The sequence below is a fragment of the Thunnus albacares genome, chromosome 8 (assembly GCF_914725855.1).
Source record: "Thunnus albacares chromosome 8, fThuAlb1.1, whole genome shotgun sequence".
NCBI classification, from domain to species: domain Eukaryota; kingdom Metazoa; phylum Chordata; class Actinopteri; order Scombriformes; family Scombridae; genus Thunnus; species Thunnus albacares.
In genome coordinates, this window is record NC_058113.1 from 11,392,101 (window position 1) to 11,414,359 (window position 22,259).

The 22,259-nt window shown below is 39.4% G+C and overlaps 1 protein-coding gene across 5 annotated transcripts in view; it reads left to right on the forward strand.

Moving 5' to 3' along the window:
• LOC122986830 (CUB and sushi domain-containing protein 3-like) overlaps positions 1–22,259 on the forward strand; it is a 235,381-nt gene that overhangs the window by 25,437 nt on the left and 187,685 nt on the right. For all 5 annotated transcript variants that reach the window (XM_044358248.1, XM_044358249.1, XM_044358251.1 and 2 more), the window contains exons 3-4: positions 6,950–7,062; positions 20,495–20,689. In XM_044358248.1, coding sequence (XP_044214183.1) covers positions 6,950–7,062; positions 20,495–20,689 — 308 coding nt within the window. The remainder of the gene's footprint in view (positions 1–6,949; positions 7,063–20,494; positions 20,690–22,259) is intronic.

Below are 22,259 nucleotides of genomic sequence, written 5' to 3' on the forward strand. Positions count from 1 at the left end.
ATTAAGTGTTAAGCTCAGTAAGCACTTTTACAAAAGTGTGCCTGGAGGGTAAACTGTAATTTAAGATGTCTGCATGTCCAATTAAAATCTTGCCTGACATGTTTGTCTTACTGTTCTGAGCTGAGCAGAATGAAACATATCTGTTCAGCTCAATCTCGTTTTTTTCTGAGAGTTGTTTATAATTAGTTGGTTGCAAGAAAGCTAGACATTGTTGGTCAAAGGGACAAAGACTTCCAAAGTGTGAGACACAGAAACCTGAAGGGAGAGAACCAGGTAACTCAATGTAGAGGTCAGATAGCTGCGGGTGTATTGCAGAGGTCCACATCCAGTGAGTGAGATTTTGTTGATCTGGTGCATCGTCAAGTAGAGATGGGATTTTAAAATGCAGTGTTTCTTCTTGAATGACTTCAGTTACAGAGACAAACTTGTTATGAATGTTGAAAGCTTGACAACAGCTGTAACAAAATGGTTGGTGAAACACAAAGCTGAACGCAGCAGCACTCTATTAAAAGTTTTATTGTCAGAACAAAGGTTTTACAATCATGTAACAGTTCATGTTGCCAACTCTTGTCTTTGTTTCTGTTTCAGTTAACAAAACTGTTCTTACTCTTTAGGTATAGTTTTAGTTTCTTAATGGTAACACTGGTGGAAATGTGCCGACTTGCCTCCAATCTTACATGTTCTGACAACAATTCTGACTTCTGATTTTTTTTAACTTTAATCCCCTTAACTGCCTGGTATGAAAATCTTTTTCTGTCTATTTCTGAGGCTGTTACTATGTGAGACACTTCTCGGGTGGCACACAGAGTTTTAGGTGGTAGAGTGTAAATCTGTGACTCATAACCTGTGTGTTTTTATGTATTGCTACTCTCTTGTTACAGCATACCCTGTTATAAAATCCTAGAACTTGAACTGTACTAATCATAGAACAAGTGTTGCCAGTGGTGACAAATGGCTTCAGTAGGTCTACAGTGTCTTTTCTTACACAGAGAACATAGAGCATAGGCCATCAAATTAGATATTATAGAAATAAATTTGTTGCCATATACTGCATAGAATTTGCCACAACCAATCCAAACAGAGTGGCTTGTTGTGTTGGGAGTGTAAAGGATGAGAATGAAACAACACAGCATTTGTTATGGAATAAAAAATTGCAACTTGTCATTTTGTTACCATTTTGTTACCAACAGTCTTCAGTCTATTCAGTCATGAGTGAAGTCTTAAGTTTTTGGTAACTTTGTGATTCATTATGACTCATATATTTGATTTGAAAAATATCTCTTTCCAAAACAACAAAGCAGTACAATGTATTTGGATTAACAGGTGTGCAGGGTTTTGCCTGTCCTCTCCTATACCAGAACTACAATGCAGATGGTGTAAACGGTGGAGAAACAGAGGATTAATTACGCTTTTGTCTTCACACCTGTGATCAGATTACAGTTTTTTTAGTTGAAATGATCCCAGTTTTGTTGTCTGCATTTGACACACTGCCTATTATCAATTTGCAGATGCATGATACTGCAGAAAACCACAAAGTGATACTGTGCAAAACTAAAGATTAGTAGCACACCAGCAAGAAAGGGAAGGATATCAACTTTCTGACCATTCACCAGGCTTACTACATATTACATTTCCCTTTGCAATTCAAGAAATTACTTTTTTTCATTCTTCACTCTTATTAGACTGAGGAGAACCAAGAATGAATTAATTGATAGGATGATTTGACCTTTATTACTGCAGTTATTAAAACGAAATGTCGGTGTCTGGGGCTGCAGTAATGAGTTAGGACATGTCAGTGCAAAATAAGTCTATTAATCATCCCTTGCAGTTTTTTTTTTCTTTGTGTTGAGGAGACGGCCTGCAAGAAGGCTGTTATTCACCGTAGTGAGTAAAAGGCCTTATTTCGCTCTGCTTCTAACTATAATCTAAAGGAAAGTGGTTCACTTTAATTGTTGCTTACTAGGTAAGATCAGCAGAACACTTAAAGTCCCCCCCCCCCCCCATGTCTGTTTTTGTTCTTCCTTTTTCTTTCCCAGGAGACACAAAGAGGTTAAGACCAGTGTAGCAGCAAGGAGAGGTGGACAGAGACAAACAAAGAGATACAAAAAGGCAAAGCAGACAATGAACCAGCAAGACAGAAAAAGGAATAGTAACGGTGAATAACGGCAACCTCATGCAACGAGAAAGAGAGAAAGTGAGAGAGAGAGCTAGTGTGACAGAAAGAGCTAGTGCGACACAGAGGGAAAGACAGATGGAGGTAGAGAGACAGTGAGTCAGACAAATAGAGGTACATCATCCCCGTCTCTCTCTCCTCTCCCTCTACGGCACACCGCTACTGTGACACACTAATCAGATGGTGGGAATGTCTGACAGCTACCTTCAGGGCTGATGTAGTGTGTTCAGGTGGAAGGAAAGGCTGCATCTGTCCAGGCAATCATTGGTGCACTGTGCCCAGGCACGCACAGTCATTCTGCTGCCACTGGTGTTACTTTGATCCATAAACGGGAGGAACCATAACTGTTCAGGCACCCGGCATCTCTACACCCACTGTGGTTGAACTGGTGGAGTCCAATACAGATGCAAGACAGCTGGTTTCTATTTGACTCTCACTTGTGGCATTTTGTGATTTCCAAGTGTAGAGCTGCACAAGTTTAATTTAGTGTGAGTTTTTTGTGAATAAGCACTGATCAGAAAGCCATAATTACTGCATGCTCTGCCACTGTGAAGGCTTCACAAATGTTGTCTTTTTGTTTCAAATCCATCAAGTATATAATAATTTTGTTTCTACTTCTTTTCACCTCTAATACCCCAGCTTCCATCAGCATCAAGGTCAAATCAAATAATGGTGCTGATTGGGACTACGTTATTTGAAGTGGATGACCTTATTTTCTTTACAATTGGAAATTCTTTGCCATAAAGTTATTATTTAATCCAAACCCTCCTCTTTTTTCAGAGCAACATACAGAGATGCAGATCTTTATCGCTTTTAACAATGGTTTTGATCCTGTTTTGCTTAAATGTAACCCAATGTATTGGATGTAAGACAGTAGTGCTCTACCCTCCTCTTCTGTTGATTCTCACATATTTCACATATCAAGTAGTTGTGTAATTTACTTGATCCCAGATCGAGTAGTTGCACAGAGATCAAATTTATGGTAATTGTAGAATGCCGTCTTGGTCATGAGGCACCATGTTTTCCATACACGTGTGCTCACTGTCCATAGATACTAAAGGAAAAAAGATTGAATAGGAAAAAAAGATCAATACATGTCCGATTAGTAAACAATTAATCTACTACCCTTTCCTACCTCTTAGCTACCTTTTTAGATAGTTGGATATAGCAGGTATAAAAATGAGCCCTCCTGTCAATTCACATCATATGAATATGAACTAGCAAAAGCTTTTGCAGTAAACTGGAATTAACTATAAATTAAATGCAAGTGTTTGTTAGATTGCCAGATGTTTTAATAGCCAAGTATCGTTGAGAGATTAAAAATGTTATTTCTATGATTATAGTTGCTGTGACACACCTCATTACAGTGCCTATCCTTATATTAAACTTTTCTGTCTTGTTCCATGTTCATCTTGGTCGTAATGCCTGAAATGCTGTACTTTTACTTTCCTCAGTTAAAATGAAAGTTCCCTAGAGAGCTTGGCCTACCTCCCAAAGTCAGATTAGGGCATAATCCGGTATTTAAGGTGGCTTCTTTGTAGAATTTCAAATGGATGTGTGATTTAGTTTGCAGACTTATGACTGATAAGTGAGTCACAGGCTTCTTGTGTCTAAGGAGATAGCGAGCCCCATGGTGTTTATTTGTTAATGACATTTTCCAACCATTCACCTGATGCTCTTGTTGCCAAAGCAACAGGCAGTAGTGAACACCCGTGATGAGGATCTCTTTGTCTGCTTTTGTTAGAGACATACTTAGGTCTCAATGTGCTTCTTTGGTTTTAAACAAACCAAAACACCATAAGATATTCCACAGATTCCTTGAGAAAACGGAGTCAAAATGTCAAGTAGCTCTTTTTTGCATAAAATAGTAATATCCATGTCTTTCTAAATGCTTCAGACAAGCTGTAGAATGTACAAGATTAATTCAGAATGAGTATGTCTCTGACAGTCTCACATTTTCATGCCTGTGGTAAAACATGTTTCTTATTCAGTAGTCGTTTTCAGCTGTAAAGTATTCCTACATAACCCTGATCATTATGACCCGTTTGAACCAGAAATGGGGCAAGGAGTAGAGAATTTTGACCAACTCTGCCTGGATTGTCACCTTCTAATCCTTCTCACTGACATCCTCAGAAAGGATGTCTTTCCCTCATGTACACTAACCCCATGACATCCTCATTCCCTTGCTGTTTTGTGCCATGATGACAACAGTGCAATCTAAGAAGGGATTTAGTCTGTTGAGACTTGGAATATGGCTCTAAGGTTCAGTTTGTCAGGGCTAAGCTGTTTCTACAGCATTTTATCCACCTTGCTTGTCGTTATGGGAAAATTGCCTTTTTTTATTCCACATATCTTGGTGGAAGAGGGAGACTAAAAGAAATATAGAGGCATTAGCTCATCGGGTTTAAATCTTCACATTACCCTGTACATGTTGCCATAACACTGCATCTGTTTTCTCTCCCGTCCTTGTCTCCCTGTATCACATGTTGCCATAGCAGCACATCTTTTCCCCTCTTATGTTTACTCTGTCATGATAGTCAGTGCCACAACACAATATAAAGAGATTGCTCAACTTTTTGGTTTAATGAACCAAATAATTCAGTGTTCATTTGCCCTACTTCTTTAACTATTGCAAGACAGGGCTTTTTAGTGTCATTGTGTAATTGCATCGCACTCATCCTGGTGGGTGCCATCGACCTCTGTTGGAACATGTACTCCACAGCCACTGATTGTTCTGTTCTTGTCTGTTCCGCTCAGCCAATAATTAGTTCCCCTATGTATCCCCTCTCCCCAGATTTGAGGTAAGGAGGGCAATTCTAAAGACTACCCAGCATGATATCAAACTGTGATTCATTGAAAATGTATAACTCCCGCATGGACAGGGCACTGCAGATCCCTCTAACCCCTGTTCTCCTGTTGGAATGGCACTGAGAGAGAGGTGTGCTGCACAAGAAGGATCGAAGGCTTGTTTGCTACACGCCACAGCAGCTAACAGTAGCTCCAGAGAGAGGCCAGGGTCATACTCGTCTTTTTCATATTTGTAATCTGACTCACAGAACCATGTTCATATTTCTATGTGAACTCTGACCGGAGCTATCTTTGCAACACAAAATTCAAATAATCCAAAGACAAAAGTGTTTCTTAATATTTCAATGTTCCATATTTATAAAACTGAGGCCTATAAATGTTTTGTTGCATTTGTCAGCTCCAGTTCAAAGAGGATTGTCTCCTATAGTTCTTTCACCGTTTGTTTTGGCACTGAGTTATTTGTACTTTAACAGGGTTTAAGGCTTATAAAATGAATGACATAATGTTTAATATATTGGATTGTAGCCAGTTTGGATATTGCACTAACCTACCAAATTTCATCAGTCAAAAACATAAATAATTAAAACAATTAAACAAAACAGTTTCAAGGGGCTACCTTGCTCTCATGTTTGTTCACTCAAACAAGTTTTTCCTGTGATGCACAAGCATCAGCGTCTCCACTTTACCACAATAGCATTCAAATTAAGTAGAACACTTTTGTGTGTGAGAAAACTTCTAACAAGGTCAAATTATAAAATCTTTCCTTGTGAATGTATCCAAAACTGCATCATGTGGAAATTGACTTTTAGCTGTATCTTGGCATGCTGTGCACTATCTGCAACAAAGGGTAATTATTTACTGCAAGGACCCGCACAGTTCACAGCGCTGTAATTGGAAACACTATTGAAGCTGTAAATACAGCACCCTCTTCTTTCCTGTCACAGGGGGAATTTCTGTTTCTCTCCACATTTTGCCTACTACAGACATTATTCACGTTATTGTCAAGCAGAGGTTCAGTCACACAAACAGCCCCAAAAGTAGCAATAGAAAATTACAAGAGAAAACAAGAGAAGGAGACATTTTGTTTTGTGCACAAGTTCTGTCCGATGCTACACAGCTTGGCTTACAGCAGTGGAAGGTCGATAGAACATCAGCAAATGCCGCAGAGGAATGGTCAGCAACACATCTTGTTTACGACGTCGTGAAAGTAAATGGATTTGTTTGGATCTACACCTAATTTGAAATGCTGTAATGAAGCAGTCTGTTACAATGCAGCTGCCAACCCTCAAACACCATCCAACAATAGGGAAGATTCTCACTTGGGTTTTGATTGTATAGTGCCCAATATATTATCAGTGGACAAATTGCATCACAATTCTCAGAGCAGTTCTGTTTTATTAGACACAAAAAGCTACAGCGCACAGTTTCATCGGTGGTTTGAGGTCTTTGAACAGTCATTATTTTAAGTGATAGTTCATGAGTGTACACTTCTTGTGCATTGTTGCACTTAAGTGCGTACATCTTTCAACCGGAATTTGTAAATTTATGGTCAGCCACCTGGTTCACCTGGTGGCTGATCTAATTTCAATACAAAAAAATGTTAAACAGGCTCATGTAGTGTTTTGGTTTCCTACAATTTTGTCTTGTTGGAATTGTGAAAATTTGGGCAGAAAAACCTAAATGGTGGTACTGTACATGTACTGCTGTCACAACAGGGAACAATGGCATCTGATGCTTGAAGTTGATTGCTTCTTTGGTTTCATGTTGAAGCTAAACAGTACAAATGTATTAACATAGTAATTTTTTTTATAATTTATGACTATCATCATATAGTTTATTAAAACATTTGTTTTACACAAGCTGACACTAGAACAGTGTAGTGTATTTTTTATTGTTATTACTACATAAATGTGATGATATAAATTAAATCATACATTCAGTACTGATGTCTCTTTTTCTTGTCTGCAGGTTAACAGGATTTACCATCCCTCCGCCTGTCACCAGTTCTGGCTCCATTTTTTCACTGAGGCTTACCAGTGACTTTGCAGTAAGCGCTCATGGATTTAAGGTAGCATATGAAGGTAAGAAAATCATTATTTTTTGCTCATTATCTACTAATTGTATTACATATGTAAGGCTATGATCAGGACAGCTCTTCATAAACTGGGTCACCATTAAAAAAAAACCATCAACCAGGAGAAGAAGAGACACCCTTGTTCTTAAGAGAGGAGTGTTTGATCACGCTTACTCTACCTGATTTCCTATAGGGCCTCCACTGTTGAGTTATGGAAACATTAGGTACTTCAATTAAGCAAATTAATCTCATATTTTCCAAATCAACATCCCTTCCCCCAAAGTCCTGAACCTTTTCTGCGACTCCAGAGGTGCATCTGAAATTGCATGGCAGATGGCGATGGGAATTAGTTGAACTAATGGATGTACTGAGTTATCTGTGTTGAAGCAGAGCTGAGTGCAGCGGGGAGCTATCTAAATATGAACTATCCTTCTGTGACCATCTCGCTCACCCCTTCTCGTCTGCTCCTTCAAGAGAACCCCATCACTCATCCATCTCTACCTCTCTCTCTTTCCCTGTTCTTTCATTATATTTTTTGTGTTCTGTCTCAAGCTTTCCTTTCCTTTCCTTTCCTTTCCTTTCCTTTCCTTTCCTTTCCTTTCCTTTCCTTTCCTTTTCCCTTCATTCTCCCTCCTACCCATGTGTTTCTTTGGCTTGTCTGCTCCTCTCCTCCTCTCTACGCCCAATATCCTTCGGGTTATTTCCTCACTGTCTGCTCTCTTCCCTGACCCTCTCCTGCACTAACAGGCTGACCCCATCCTCTTGCCTCACTCCTCCTCACTTCCAAGATGCCCTTTTCCATCCATTTTTACCCCCTCCTCATCTCCCCACCTGCCCCAGACCTGCCCATCCAGGACCTCTCCCCTCTCCATCTGCCTATTCGTTCTCATTCTCTCTCTTTCTCTCGCTCTCCCGTCTCAGTCTACCTCTCTCTCATTCTCCAGTGGGTGGCTTGGTTGAATTAGATCCCGTTCTTCTGCATCCATATTTTGCCTGCGTAATCTTCAACAGAATTTCATGCCGATTTGGATGTTAATCACATTTTGTTGCATATGAGGCATTTTCCATTACTCAATACTGAAAAATAATAAGGACAGTTGAAAATATTTTCCTACAGGGACGAGAGGGGATATTATATCAGGGCAATTTATAAAGAGGGAAAAAACTGAAAGTTTCCTTTTGGGGCCACTCAGTCAGGTTGTTGTGTTATAACTTTTTAAGTGTGAGAGTTGTACATGTTAAGGATTGCAGACAAATGATGTATGTGGTAGGGTAATACTGAGACATCGCATAACATACTGCTCAGTTTTTCATGACTATCATTCATTCTTTAATGGCCTAGTGTTACAACACAGTACACAACATAAATATTTAAACAGCTATCTAAGCAGTATGATATTACTTACTCAAACCTCTACAGGCGGCTTCCCTGAAATCCTGAAATGGTGTTATCAGTTTAAAAACGGTGGTGTACTGACCTCCATACCTGACCTATTGTGGTTGAGTTACATCCCCTTCAATCATTATAATCATTATCATTGTCATCATCGCAATCATCTGAATTTACAGTAAAGCTCAACGACATGATTGCCATCATAAATTTCCATTTTTTTCAGAGGGGACCCTTGTGACTGACGCATATAAAACAGAAACATTCGGTGTACTCATTCATAATGTATTCATTTACAAACCATAGTAACTCACTGTCACCGCTGTACATCTTCCTTGTTATGCTGATATGGTTAGCTACATCATACGCATGAATATGCATGTGCTGCTCATTCTTATGACTGAGAATGTGTGATGCTAGTAGACTCTCTGAGATGATTGAATCATGACTGCAATTAAGTGGATTTGAATCTGCGTGCATATGAAGGACACAGTGAAGGACACAGCCAGATGGAATCTAATTTCTCGACAGCCTGTCAATCTTTCGTCAAATATGTTGTAATGCAAACCAACGCCATCTTTCTGTGAATTTTATCATCAATCAGTGCCTTCTTTCCTGCAGTTTAAGCATTCTGTCAGTGTGATACTGCAACTTTAACACTTAAGCATGTCCTGAAAGGGTCATGCTGTATTTATTAAGGAGGACAGATATGGGAGCTTTTTTGCAACATATCCAAACAATAGCCAGTAGTCTTGACACTTTCCAAAGGACAGAGATAGGCTGCAGCCGTGTACTGCACATGTATCAAGCTGGGAGTAATACTATCTGCTTGCCCTTTGTTGAAGGTTGTATATTTGCAATGAAAACATTTTTGGCCTATCTAAAACCTGCCTCAATGCCATTTCAACCTGCCTTCTCTTTAGAAAAGTCTTTGAAAGACAGTTGACCCATAAAGCATAATTTCATCTTTTCTCCCCAAATCATTTCATTCGTCCATCTGTGGCGCTACAGAGTGTCCGCTGAGTTGGAAAAGTGTGTGCGTGCGTGCGTGCATGTATGAGCATGTGTTGTTTACCAGCTGATTTGCCTTGTGATCCAACATGGTTGCAGTCAATACTCCTTTGCCGCATGAAAATCCAGCTCAGTAACCAGTCAAGCAGCCAGCTAGGAAGCCAGACAGGCAGTCTGCACAGGCAGCTCCTGTGGGGAAAGTGTGCTGCTTGTATGCTCACAAACACTGCCACTCCGTCAAACTTCTGTCTTCTTCAAAGGGCTACATAGTCATTAGATATACAGGCGAAATAAATAGCTCAGCCCCTGAGAAATCTTGCACGCAACTACCTCATTTACTAGTTCACATAACTCACTCGTTACCAGTGTGATGACTTATAATGAAAGTCTGTCTGACTGCCGCTCTCTGTGAGTAAGTAAAAATTGTAGAGGAGAAGTTGTTATGATGACAAAATCACATTATTGTTTTCCTTTCACTTTTCACTTCCTTTATGGTCAAGTGTTGATTTACCAGGCCTCAGTTATTGTTGCTCTTTAGTGCTGTTAACATATTTTTGCGAAGTTGTAAGACAGCATTGTTTTCTCCTTGTTTTAGTTTAAGCATAGGTCAGACAGATTTCACTGGTTTAAAAGAACCCTGCAGCATCATATTAATGTTGTCGTTTTTGGTTTTCTCTGGCATCACAAAAGTATTTGCTGTTTATTATGATGTTAAGCACCATATGCACTGTTTTTAACCAGGCTGTATTTTGCAGACTGGGTGATGCTTTGTTTGGTTAAAAGTTCCCCATTGGCATTGTATTAGTGTTGTTTGCATTCATTTTGCCCACCTTAAAATGAAGTTTATACAGGTTTTCAGGAAGTTTAACACCAGCACCAGCCCCTGGTATTAAGCAGCAGCTGTTTTCCCAAGGTTCAGTTATATCAACAATTTATTTAGGGTCCTCCAGATAGTAACACTTGTTAGCTGAGGGCTAACATTGTGTCTAAAACACTTGATTTCTTTAGGGGGTTCTTTAAACCCTCATAATAGTAGAATTCCTGATTCAATGTTAAGTGCAGGCTATTATTCAAAGTACTACTTTGTTTCACTGTCTCACATTCCGATATGCAGCTAGCCTGCAATTGAGGCACATAGTTTTTTTGGGGGTTTTTTTGCCTGCAATGAGAGGCCTTATCCACACCAACGGCTTCAAATATCTGCAACACATCCTGCAAATTAATTCAAGGGCCATGTCTGTCTGAGACATTAGTTATGACTTTCCATACACCAAAGGGCATTGAGTCAGTGCTGGTATAATTACAGTAGGGATGCATCTATTACTTTTTAATTAGTGACCTGGGGTGAGTTTCTCAAAACATTTGCTTGCGAGAGCAGGTCTTTTGTTTCCCAATATAGTCCTCTCAAGAACGGCTGCCAGAAAGTGATGATTATAGCAATGAATGGTTGATAGTTAGCATAAGTCTTTTAAAATGTAATGATATGCTTTTTTCTTTCTTGGAGAGGATGGGGGGTCAGACCAGTGAATCTATTAATCATATACACTATGCACATGGGCGTTCACTTAAAGTCTATACAGCATGTTGCACAATTTGTATTGCGATAGAAAGGATTGTTTTTGGAGCATGAGCCTTAAATGAATCTTACCTCATATAAAATCTGTTGTGTGTTGTCATCCTGGAAAATAATTTATGTCATCACATTTTTATTTGGCTGAGTGCAATCTGTCCAATGTCCCAGCAACATCTGGCAGCTGAAATTAGAGCTCTGATCAGGGGCAAGTGAAGGTTCACGGAGTAGAGGTTACTTTGGGGTATGATTAGTGACACTCTCAACAGTCTAAAAACTTCTAAAGTTTTTGAATTTATCCTTAGTCACATCCTGGTCACAGCAGGTTTGTGGAGACACTTGCGAGCAGCAGCACGTTTCAGATAGAAGAAACTGCAGAGAATGAATTGTATATGGAAAAACATTTCAAAGAATGTAAATTCACCTATTCTTGCAAACATTAACTGAAGAAGAGATGGTAACATCAGTTTTACAATATATCAAAGCCACCTATTAGAAAGTTCACTTATTTGTTAATTTGTATTTTTAACAGTTACACACTGAAAAGTCTTGCACTAGACCTCCATGTTACATTTGTGTTGTGGCAGCATGTATATTTCCAGTCTTCTGCTGGGTTTTCAATTGCAGGGTCTCATATTTAACATGTATTTATTTTCTTTCTGTGGTTCCCTGCTGTATTATAAACAATGGCTTATGTTTTGGCCTCTGCAGTGACTGGATTTCAACAATAAGCTGACACGTCAACTCATTATTTTGGTTGTACGGCCCACAGTTTACTGTTTTGGTTCAGTTTGTTTTCATCAGCATGATTCTCCTCTGCAGCAGATGTTTTAGCAAAAACATTCTGATAAACAGACTGTAGACTACCTGCCCGGCACCAATCAGCGCACAAAGTTAGCACCTGGCTGATGAACACAGTGGAGATGTTTTTCTCAAGAGGTGTTGTAGTGCAAAACAGGGCTAAAAGGAGAGTGAGTATAATATATTTACATTCACCAGGTGGCCAGAAATACAACTGCAAATAAATGGTGATGTGAGGAGTAAATAAATAAAAATATGACTTTGATGTCATTTTCAGTCAGCTACCTTTCAGATGGTATTACAGCATTAATGTTGGCGTTCAACCATCAAAATCGTCTTCTAAGATGTTCACTATAAATATTACTGAGTTAAAGTTATCAGCTTCTCCTCTCAAGCTAAACCCACACAATTATCAGTATGTTAGTGAACAGTTGGGTGAATCCAGTTTCTGAATGATCTATGGTAGAGAGAACACAGCTGCAGTAACGCCGGGTGAGCTGGACCACTGGATTTAATGAGGAGAGCGAGTCCATTGTATTGTCACATGGGAAGTGTGTGTGAACAAGTAAATGCAGCCTTTCCACTAACCCTGAGATAAACAAGAGTGACACCTGTAACTGTACACAACAAAGATGGCGACAGATGTAGTCTTAAAATGCTTCAGAGACATGAAAATTAAAAAACTGTGCCAAAAATGAAACTACCATTTCACTGATGAAAAGTGAAATGTCTTCAGTTTTTATTAACTAAAACTACACTTAAACTAACAAAAATCTAATTATATGAAATTAGACTAAAGCTAATACACATTTCCATTAGACTAAGACTAATATGAAATCAAAATCAGGTGCCAATATGAACACTGGGTAATAATATGTAAACGTTGTGTGTACAGTTTGTTTCTGCTGCCCCCAAGTGGCCAAAAATGTGGATGTCCCAATCAATTTATTTCCTCAAATCCCAGTACAGGTCATTTAATATTTTTGTTTTCCTATAACAGATGCAATTGCACAGTAAGCTTTAAGCAAGCCAAGAGAAACATTTTTAGACACTTATAATCATCCTTTTTTTGTCACCCAAAAGAGATTGATACACCAAATACATTAAAAAAATGAGTGGTAGGTTAGCTACATTTAACCCAAATGACTTGTACAGTACAGTGTGTTATGTATTGGTTCTGCAATACCTGACTTTCTTTTCCTTCACATCACTGGCACAGTTCTCTACCTATAAGTCATCCAAGAACTGCTTGGCAGCCAAGTTCAGCAACCAGGCCCTTTATGATCAAGTTTTTTTCAATTGGCTGATGAGTGTTGAATTGCCAAAGCACACCCTTTGGTATTTTCTAATTACCATCATCATCATTGTATGGTCAATGTCTAATCAAACTCTGCTGGTGTGATGGAAGGCTTTGGGAGAAACAGTTTTTGGTTTGGGGTGCTCTGAATAACATCTGGTTGCACACAGCAATGTCCCTGACCAGATGATTTTGTATCTTCTATAGATTTTTTGATGCAAATGTTTATAGCTCAGCAGTATGTTGAATTTTAATCTAACGGTCTCTGCATCAAACTGTAGTGTTGTTGTGGCGAGTTTGTTGATATTTAGATTGCCTTTGATGTGCTTAGTCACACTTTGTTGAACTCACTGAATTTGATTTTTCAAACAAATACATTTAAATTTCGCAGCCTCTCCGCAACTCCCATGGAGACACATTTGATGTTTGTTGCCAGGGATCACGCTGTGCCATGTAGAGATGCGTGCATTCAGTGCAGCCTGCAGAACATAGCTGTACTGGATAAGAACAGAGAAGCAAGGCTAAAAATAAGACATCAGTGGACATCGGCCTGTTTATTCATGTATGTAAAGATTGGTCACCACAGTCTATACCTATTGAGGTTTTATTGTCTTTAATCAGGGGTTTATTGTACCAAAAAAATTGTGAATGGAATTTTAGACTTTTTATAACCTGATAGATTAAAGTGATCTTATACAATGTGGCACATAGAATTTGTCCACAAGACCATGCCTGATTTATGAGAGCAGCACCTTCACACGACATATCACATAAAACAGTCTGCCATGGTTAAATTTCACCGAAGTTTGCATGAGGAATTGTTAACCTGTTTGCTAATGTAAAATGGTATATTAATGTAATGTTAAGGAGACTGGGCTGCCTCATCTCACCCCTGACTCCTGCACTGAACAGATGTCAATTGTGTCAGCTATCATTAGGTGCCTGGCAAGGTCTTCATCATCCCCTCATTGGCACCTCTCTCACAAAACATGTCATAAAGGCTGCCAGTCATTAATTTTCTTTCTATATCGTTGTTAGTTAGTTGTTGAAGTGCTGCAAATAAAAATAAAATAGAAATATAGTATTGATCATACGCTCATAGTACATATTTTACTGTCTTATTGTTTTATTATTATAGATTCATTTGTAAGGGGCTTTGTTTTAATATAAATGGTAAAAAAAAAATGTAAGAAAGCCAAACAGAACCTCAGCTCCCATCATCCTAAAGCGCTACCCATAGGATTTTGAAATTAAGTGTATCTTGTTTTATGTTATCTGATATTGTTTTTGTGGTTAGATTAGAATGTCAGGCTAATATGGTCACTATATTAGCGGTATTAGGTCTGTTTAGGAATTAAACAATTGGACCTGTGTTAGTCAACACTTTCTTTAGTTGATTAAAAAAGAAATCACACATGCGCTGAGGCCCCCTTTCCCCCTGCCTTATTCCCGAGGCAGTCTGTTGGTATTTAATTTTGCTCATAAACATAAACAGCCGGCAGTTGATGCTGATGATTTATATGGCATTCATCAGAGATCATACATATGAGGAATGTGTATATGAGCATCTGCAGTGTGAAGTGGATCAGTAATTGGATTACAAAACATGATTCCTGGAAATTAACATTAGAAAACATGACTTCAGAGATGTGTCTTTCAATGAAATCAACTTCGGGATCAGAGTTTCAAATTCACCCCACCACCTCTCCCTCCCTCGCCTTCTGTCTCTCTCTTTCTCTCTCTCTCTCTCTCTCTCTCTCTCTCTCTCTCTGTATTTGTCTATCCATCAATCCATACATCCATCTGACACTCAGTTCATGTTAGTGGAAAATGGCCTCTTGTTTCCTGGCTTGCCAGTTAGAATAATTAGTCAAAAACAGATGGCACATATCAAAAACAATAATTTAACTTGACTGCATGATCCGTCACGAGCTGTAGGATGGAAGGAAGTTTTACATTTCCTATCAACAGGACAAGTCTGGATATGATCAGACTAATTGGGTTGTATTGATCATTACCCACAAATCCAGTTATGCAGTGTTTATTATTATAAAGATTACCCAAGTGTGTCTTGAACAATGTAAATATATTTTTAATGCTAAAATTAAGACAGTGTGGCTATCTGTGCTGATTTATATTGTTTTGATTTACGTGTGGATGTGTTTTTTTTACCAGAATTGACAGATATAGCTTATGTGAAATATTTACCTGTGCCCTATGTTAAGAGAATTGTTAGTGAAATGCCATCACTTCATTTCTTAATTATTCTTAGTTGCAAATTGAGCTCACAAGTGTCATACTGGTTCAGGTAAATACAGAACCCATATGTAAGGAATTCAGAAACAGTAACTCCACAATTAGAAACTTGTTTGTACTGTAGTGTAGATACAAAAAATATATAGCATCATTAATACAAATATACATTTTTAAAACTAAATATAACCTCTTTGGAAAGACTTTATTTGCTCGACAAATAAGTGGTTTTACAAGCCAAACCCCCTTGTTCAGGTTGATTTCATATTCCAAATCCTTGAGGCAATGATGGAAAAGACGTGATTTACTTAAGTGTTTTGATGCAGTTTTTACTGTGAATAGCCAAAGGATCTAAGACCATTATTATGCATTGTTACTCACACAGGTGTTTAGACCCAGTTTATGTTCAGTGATGTAAACTGGGTCAGACTAAATGCTACCTTCAAGCTGAATAGTTAACACTTATTTTTAACTGCTGATGCAAAAAGAAGTTGATGATGTATTATTATCCTGTACTGTAGCTTGAAATAAAAGCCTTGCTGATACATTTTGTGCAGGCTGGACATGGGCAGGATAATTCTGACAGAGATTGTGTTATGGTGGTGAAATGGAGGAAAGAAATATATGTAAGATGTGTTGAATGTGTTCAACCAACCAGCTGGCCATCCAGTTAGTTGTTCCACTGGGGCTCCTGTACATGCACCACCTGCACGGTGGTTTGCCAGCCTGCGCTTGGATCCCAGGGGCACAAGCACCGCTTGGTGAATGTTCCCCTATCAGTGCAGGAGGACCTGAATTATTGGGGGTCCCCACAGCATCTATCAACGGGGACACCACTGGGTTAAGTGACCTACTACATTGCAGTGTTCACAGATACATCCCTGATGGGGTGGGGGGCACCTGTCTGGGAAGAGCGATGGGTGGTGTGTAGACCTCAGAACACCTCCTGTCTCTGAGAGACAGGGATGCTGACCTCATGTCAAGAAGCAACCCTCTGGCAAATGAGTGGGTGCTGCACTCAAAGGTGGTGCAGCAGATTTGGAAGTGGTTCTGGAGAGCAAAAGTGGACCCCCCTAGGTGTGGACTGATCTACAACTGAGGGTTGACAGGTTTGCACACATGCCATGGCCAAGGAGGCTGCTTTACGTCTTTCCTCCTCTTCGTTTCATTCCTCCTCTGCTGGAGTGAGTGAGACAAGAGTGGCTGTCGGTCATCCTGATAGCCCCAGACCGCTGTTCCGTGCCATGGTACACAGAGATGACCCAGATGTTGGCGGTCCAGCCCTGGTCCATTCCCCAAGTGTGGGGGGCTCCACCCGAGGACGCGTTCTCGATAGGCATGCTGCCCATATTGGGCTTAGCTCTCCAGGCTCGGCTCCTGAGAGGGACAGGCTGATGCGGGCTGGACTGTCTGCACAAGTGGTGCAGACCATCCAGGTGGCGAGAAAAGGATCCACCATTGCTTGCTACAAAGCAAAGTGGTTGGGATTCCAGCGCTGGTGTGGGGAAAGGAGAAAAGACACGGGGAGGCAGCCTTTGTTAATTATGCCCCAAACTCTGGAACAGTCTGCCTGAGGGTCTGAGTTGCTCTAAATCTGTTGACACTTTCAAATGAAATCTAAAGACACATCTTTTCACCGCTGCTTTCTCCTGAAGCTTTAAGTTTTAATCTGATGGGTTTTTTTGTTGTTTTTTGCTTTTTTTATAGTTGCTATCTGGGTTTTTTTGTTAAATTATGTTGAATTTTATGCATGAATTGTGCTATATAAATAAAATGTATTATTATTATTATTATTATTATTATTATTATTATTATTATTATTATTATTATTATTATTATTATTATTATTATTATTATTAGACCCCCTGTCATGTGAAGTGAGAGAGGTTATCTCCTTTCACAGTATCTGGTGGAAAAGGGGCTGTCTCATGCCACTATCAAAGTGTATGCAGCAGCCATTTCCTCCTGTCATGAGGGCTTTGGCAATAGACCTGTCTTCGCCCACACCCTCGTGAAACATTTCCTAGGGGGGGTTAGGAGACAAGTCCTGGTGATGCGTGTCTCTGCCCCCCAGTGGGAACAACCGTTGTTGCTCAAGGCCCTCATCAGCCTCTGGAGCGCTCCTCTCTGAAGGTGTTGTCATTCAAGACAGCTTTGCTGCTTGTGCTGACCTCAGCTAAGAGAATGAGTGAATTATGTGCCCTGTTGGTTCACTCCAGCTGTTTGCTGCTTTGTGGTGATCACAGCATGCTACTCCCAGACCGAACCTATCCATAGGACTTGTGACAAGGGTGGTGTGAGTGTCAGGTGTGGTACACCTGACCCCTCTCTAGACCTGCATTCTCCTGTGATCCAAGATGACTCGGGGAATGAGGTGTGTAGGGTATCTGTTGTATGATTTGTGACCCCTGGGAGATTAGGCCATGGTAACACCCAGTTCATGTTCATGTTACTGGGTTGGGTTGGGTCCCCTACTGCTCCCCTTAAGCAGCTGGGATTATAAAGCAGTAGCAGGGCCACGGCAACCTAACCTATAGCCAGTTAGGCTCAGTGAGGCAGCCTGATCAGGCTCCGCCTACTGTACCCATAGAGTCCAGTAGAGGGTAGAGCCTGTGTGAGGTAGAACTAAGGTTGTGATATTGTTACCCTAGTTTTATAAGCACAGGCCGAGCCCTCTATGTATGGACCCTGCCGCTCCTATGCTGCCCGCTGAAGTGGTTTCAGGATGGGAGCTGCAGCAAGATGCTGCTTTTTATACTGTTTGAGACAGTAGGTCCTGATTGGCCAGCTCCATACATGCAAATTTCAGTGGGTGATTGGGTGTATGTGATTGGAGAAGAGTATTACCCATAGAGTCCAGTAGAGGGTTCCACCTCTCCTTATAGAACTAGGGTTACGATATCGTAACCATTGTTTCTGCTTGTTCTATTCCTCCCTGTGTTGTTTCTAACTGTTCCTCTGAACAAAGAGCTCCACATATCTCCATATGTTGTTGTGCCAACTGTTTTTTAGTGCTGTTCCACTAATTCAGTGAGGAACACGTTTCATTTCCTGTAAATTCTTCACAGTAAAAGTCTCCCATTATTTATTAATTTAAAAGGTTTTAATATGAAGCAGCAAAAGCAGGAAATGTTGGGCTTTCATAAGCAATAACTTAACACAACTCTGATACATGCTGCCCCTGTACAGGCTTCCTGAATCTGGTCAATCAGAAAAGAGTAGACTCATCAGGAGGGGGGCCTTAAAGAGACAGGATCTAAAACTGCCGTTAGAGACAGAGGTTGAAATGAGGGGCTGCATAAAAGGCCAGTATGAGATAAATAAGGAGTTTTTTGAACTGTGAATCATGCAAAGCTACTCTAGTGGAGTCCCAGAATAAAAATATAGAGTTGGAAATGAGCATGAGAATAATAATTTTCTCGAAGTTCTATTATTTTTCATTGTTACTGTAGTTCTGTCACAGTCCTGGACTCTATGTCTATGAATGGTCATCAGCAGTAAATGATAGATAGACAACAGAAATTGTAGACATAAAGTTTTGACCATGCTAGCAACTCTGTGAGGCTGTACTTGGACAACATCAGTGGTATGAGCTTAACGGTAAGATCAACATGCCAACATGCTTACAGTGTCAAGTGTCAGTGCTAGTATGTTGATGTTTAGCAGCTATAACATTAGTTAATTAGCTCTAAATACAAATTACAGCTGAGGCTGATGGGAATGTCATTAGTTTTGCAGGTATGATGTCAATGTCGGACATTAAATAATTGGACATGTTGAAATTTTAACCTGATGATGATGCTTGATGAAAAGTGATAACCAAAGTTATTACAATTCATCCTGTGAGGAACATAAATACCTCTACCAAATTTCATGGCAATACAACCAATAGTTGTGGAAACATTTCAATAACAACTAAAAATGTCACCCTTCTAAGAGGTCAAACTGCCAGGAGGAAAAGACAGGGGATTACCAAAATTATTAGAATTAATTTTCTGGGAACCAATGTCTCCACAAAATTCATGGCAATCTGTCCAATAGTTGTTGAGATATTTCAGTCTGGAGAGACTAGAGGCCGACTGCTAGCATGGCTAAAAATGTTCCTGTCGTTCTGGTAATGTACATGCTTATTGCTGATTTCACCATATTGTCACCTTTTTCCAGAGTTAAAGTAAAAAGGTGTGTCGCAAAAATGTTATTTGTTTGGGAACACAAATGAAAAACAATTAGTAAGTAATATGCAGAACATAAGATCCATGTCAACAGAGGTCATTTCACATGTCTCACTGATAATAGGTGCTCTACAAAAGTTGAAAGTCTAATGTACAATCAGTGCTGTGATGTTTTTTGTAATGAGGATTTTTACACCCTTGAATTTATGAAAATGATATGACTTCTACCCCTGCTATAAAGCAAAATGGCCATTCGAAAGCGTACAGCAAAATGATTATAGTCTGCAGCGGTAGCCCCCTTTTCCTGTCCTTCTATCATTTCTTCCTTCCTTCCTTGGTTTTTATTTTCTTGTACATTGTGCTAATGCACTTGTTTTTCCCTGCCTCTCATTGCAGTTGCAGCTGTAGATTTATCTTACTTAGTGGTCTTTTAATCTAATGGGTATGACACCAGTGCCGCACTTCAGCACTGTACGGGCAGTGAATTTTATCATCTTCCCATATCCATTTAAGCTCTTCAGTCATAAGCATCTACTGTAGATAGCAATGGCATAAAACTTAGGCTTGCGCTGAGCTAGCAATGTGGCCATTATTACTAACAATGTCCAACATAACTTAGAAATCTTTTATGTAGCCAAAATTAAACTTGAGTTGTAAAAATTGCTTTAATCATTTGTATACTGATAAATCTAAGTCACATTTCCATCATTTTGGCTGGACCGCAGTGGGCCAGCCCTATAAATGTGAAAGTCTGTCCCTGAATGACTGAGTTATGAAGTTACAGGCCGACCAATGGTGGAACTTCATCAGTTGGCCGAGTGTTGCCACTTCCTGTATCCATCGTTTCAAATTAAAAGCCCTCTAGCATTTCATACATAGTCCAGTCATATAATAGGTTTTGACCTAGTCCTGTTAACAGTGATATATTCTCTTCCCATTTTTCAGAGCTCAGAAGCAGCTCATGTGGAAACCCGGGAGTTCCATCGAAAGGCATACTGAATGGAACTCAGTTCAACGTAGGTGACAAGATCCGCTATCGGTGCGTCACTGGTTATGTCCTGGACGGACATTCACTCCTCACCTGTGTCACCAATGCAGCTGGTGTGTCGTTGTGGGACTTCCCTGTGCCAATCTGCAGAGGTGAGGATGTTTTATCACTGAAAATAATCATTATTAACTGTATGAGTTATCTGTTTTAAGCTAACTTTTTCTCCCGGCTGTACATTGTGTCTATAGAGAATACTTGATGTTATCTACTTACTTCTTGGTCCCCCCAAGAAATTTAAAATGAGGAGGTGATTGGTTTGTTTTGTCCTCTTGTCATTTGATTAGCATTAATTGCTTAGAGTTAATTGCTTTTTAATGATTGACAGTTTGATGACTATGTGACTGGGTGACTGGTGCATATATATATATATATATATATATATATATATATATATATATATATATATTGCTGCAATCTGATGGGGTGGAATCATTTCAATCATGCTGAAGAAGTTGATTAGAGCCTTCGTGGCTCTAAAGGTTGATTAAATATTTATTCCTGTAGAGCAAGTATCTTAAATACATTAATGTTGTACAGTAAGCAGCAGTGGTACATGTACCACATTTTTGCAGCTCCATTGGAGCTGTACTTTAACTCTTGTGGAGTAGGAGATTTTGAATGCATATAGGTTTTTCTGATCAAATCTTGACAAAGTTTTTTTTTGATGTGATGATCTGTTTTCTACTGCTGGTTTACTGAGGTCATAGTTGCCTCTCCTCTTACATTTCATGGGTACCAACACCAGGCCACATGAGCAACAAGACTTAGGCATTATTTTTATCTGAATATGCACAGTAAAAAGTAAATACAACCTCACTTTTAGTCATTAGTGGTTACTCACATGTTCCATAAGCATTGTCCATGACATAGAACAGCAGCACCTTGAAAATATAGGTAGGCTGGTCTGAGGGATTTGTCACATTAGACCTGGAACATGTGCAACTGCAAACTTTACTGTGTGCCTTTTCATCTTGCCTGGCAGGATGAATATGCTGGGACTGCTTGTACATGAATGGCTTTAGTTTTACTGTATGTGGTAGAAAACTGTAACTATTTAATTTTCACACACTGAAAAATACCATTATGTAACATATTGTATATGAACCTAAAGCAAAAGCCAAGATCAGTTTACGGTATTAAGATATTTTAAAAAGTTTAGAGTTTGCATTGCTTGAGGTGTAATACATTTAATTTTCTGACATTTTGATACTGTCAGAATGGTTTATGCTTCACTTTTACCTCACAATCTTCTTACAGCATTAAAAAATACTGTGTTGACCAGGACTTGAACCCTTAAAGATGCTGTACATAGGCAATTTGTCTCAGCAAGCTCTTTTGCTCAACATCTTTTGAACACAGAGAGTGAAGAAGACACTACAGTATAATCATGGTTTCCTTATGACAGCTGATCGATGAATGACAGACTACTGTAGTGCTCTTCATGCCATGCTGTTTATCGCTTGCTGTGTTAAGATTAAACCTGTCATCACACTGATACGTATTGATACGTATGTGCACAGCAGGTAGGGACTCAAAGAAAGCTTAATGTAGTACTAATTAATCAGTATTGCTACAGTTTCTGTAGGTTCAAGACTGACTGTGAAAATTTGTCATGATGAGTACACAAACAGGAATGTGCCTTCCAGATAAGTACTCATGTAA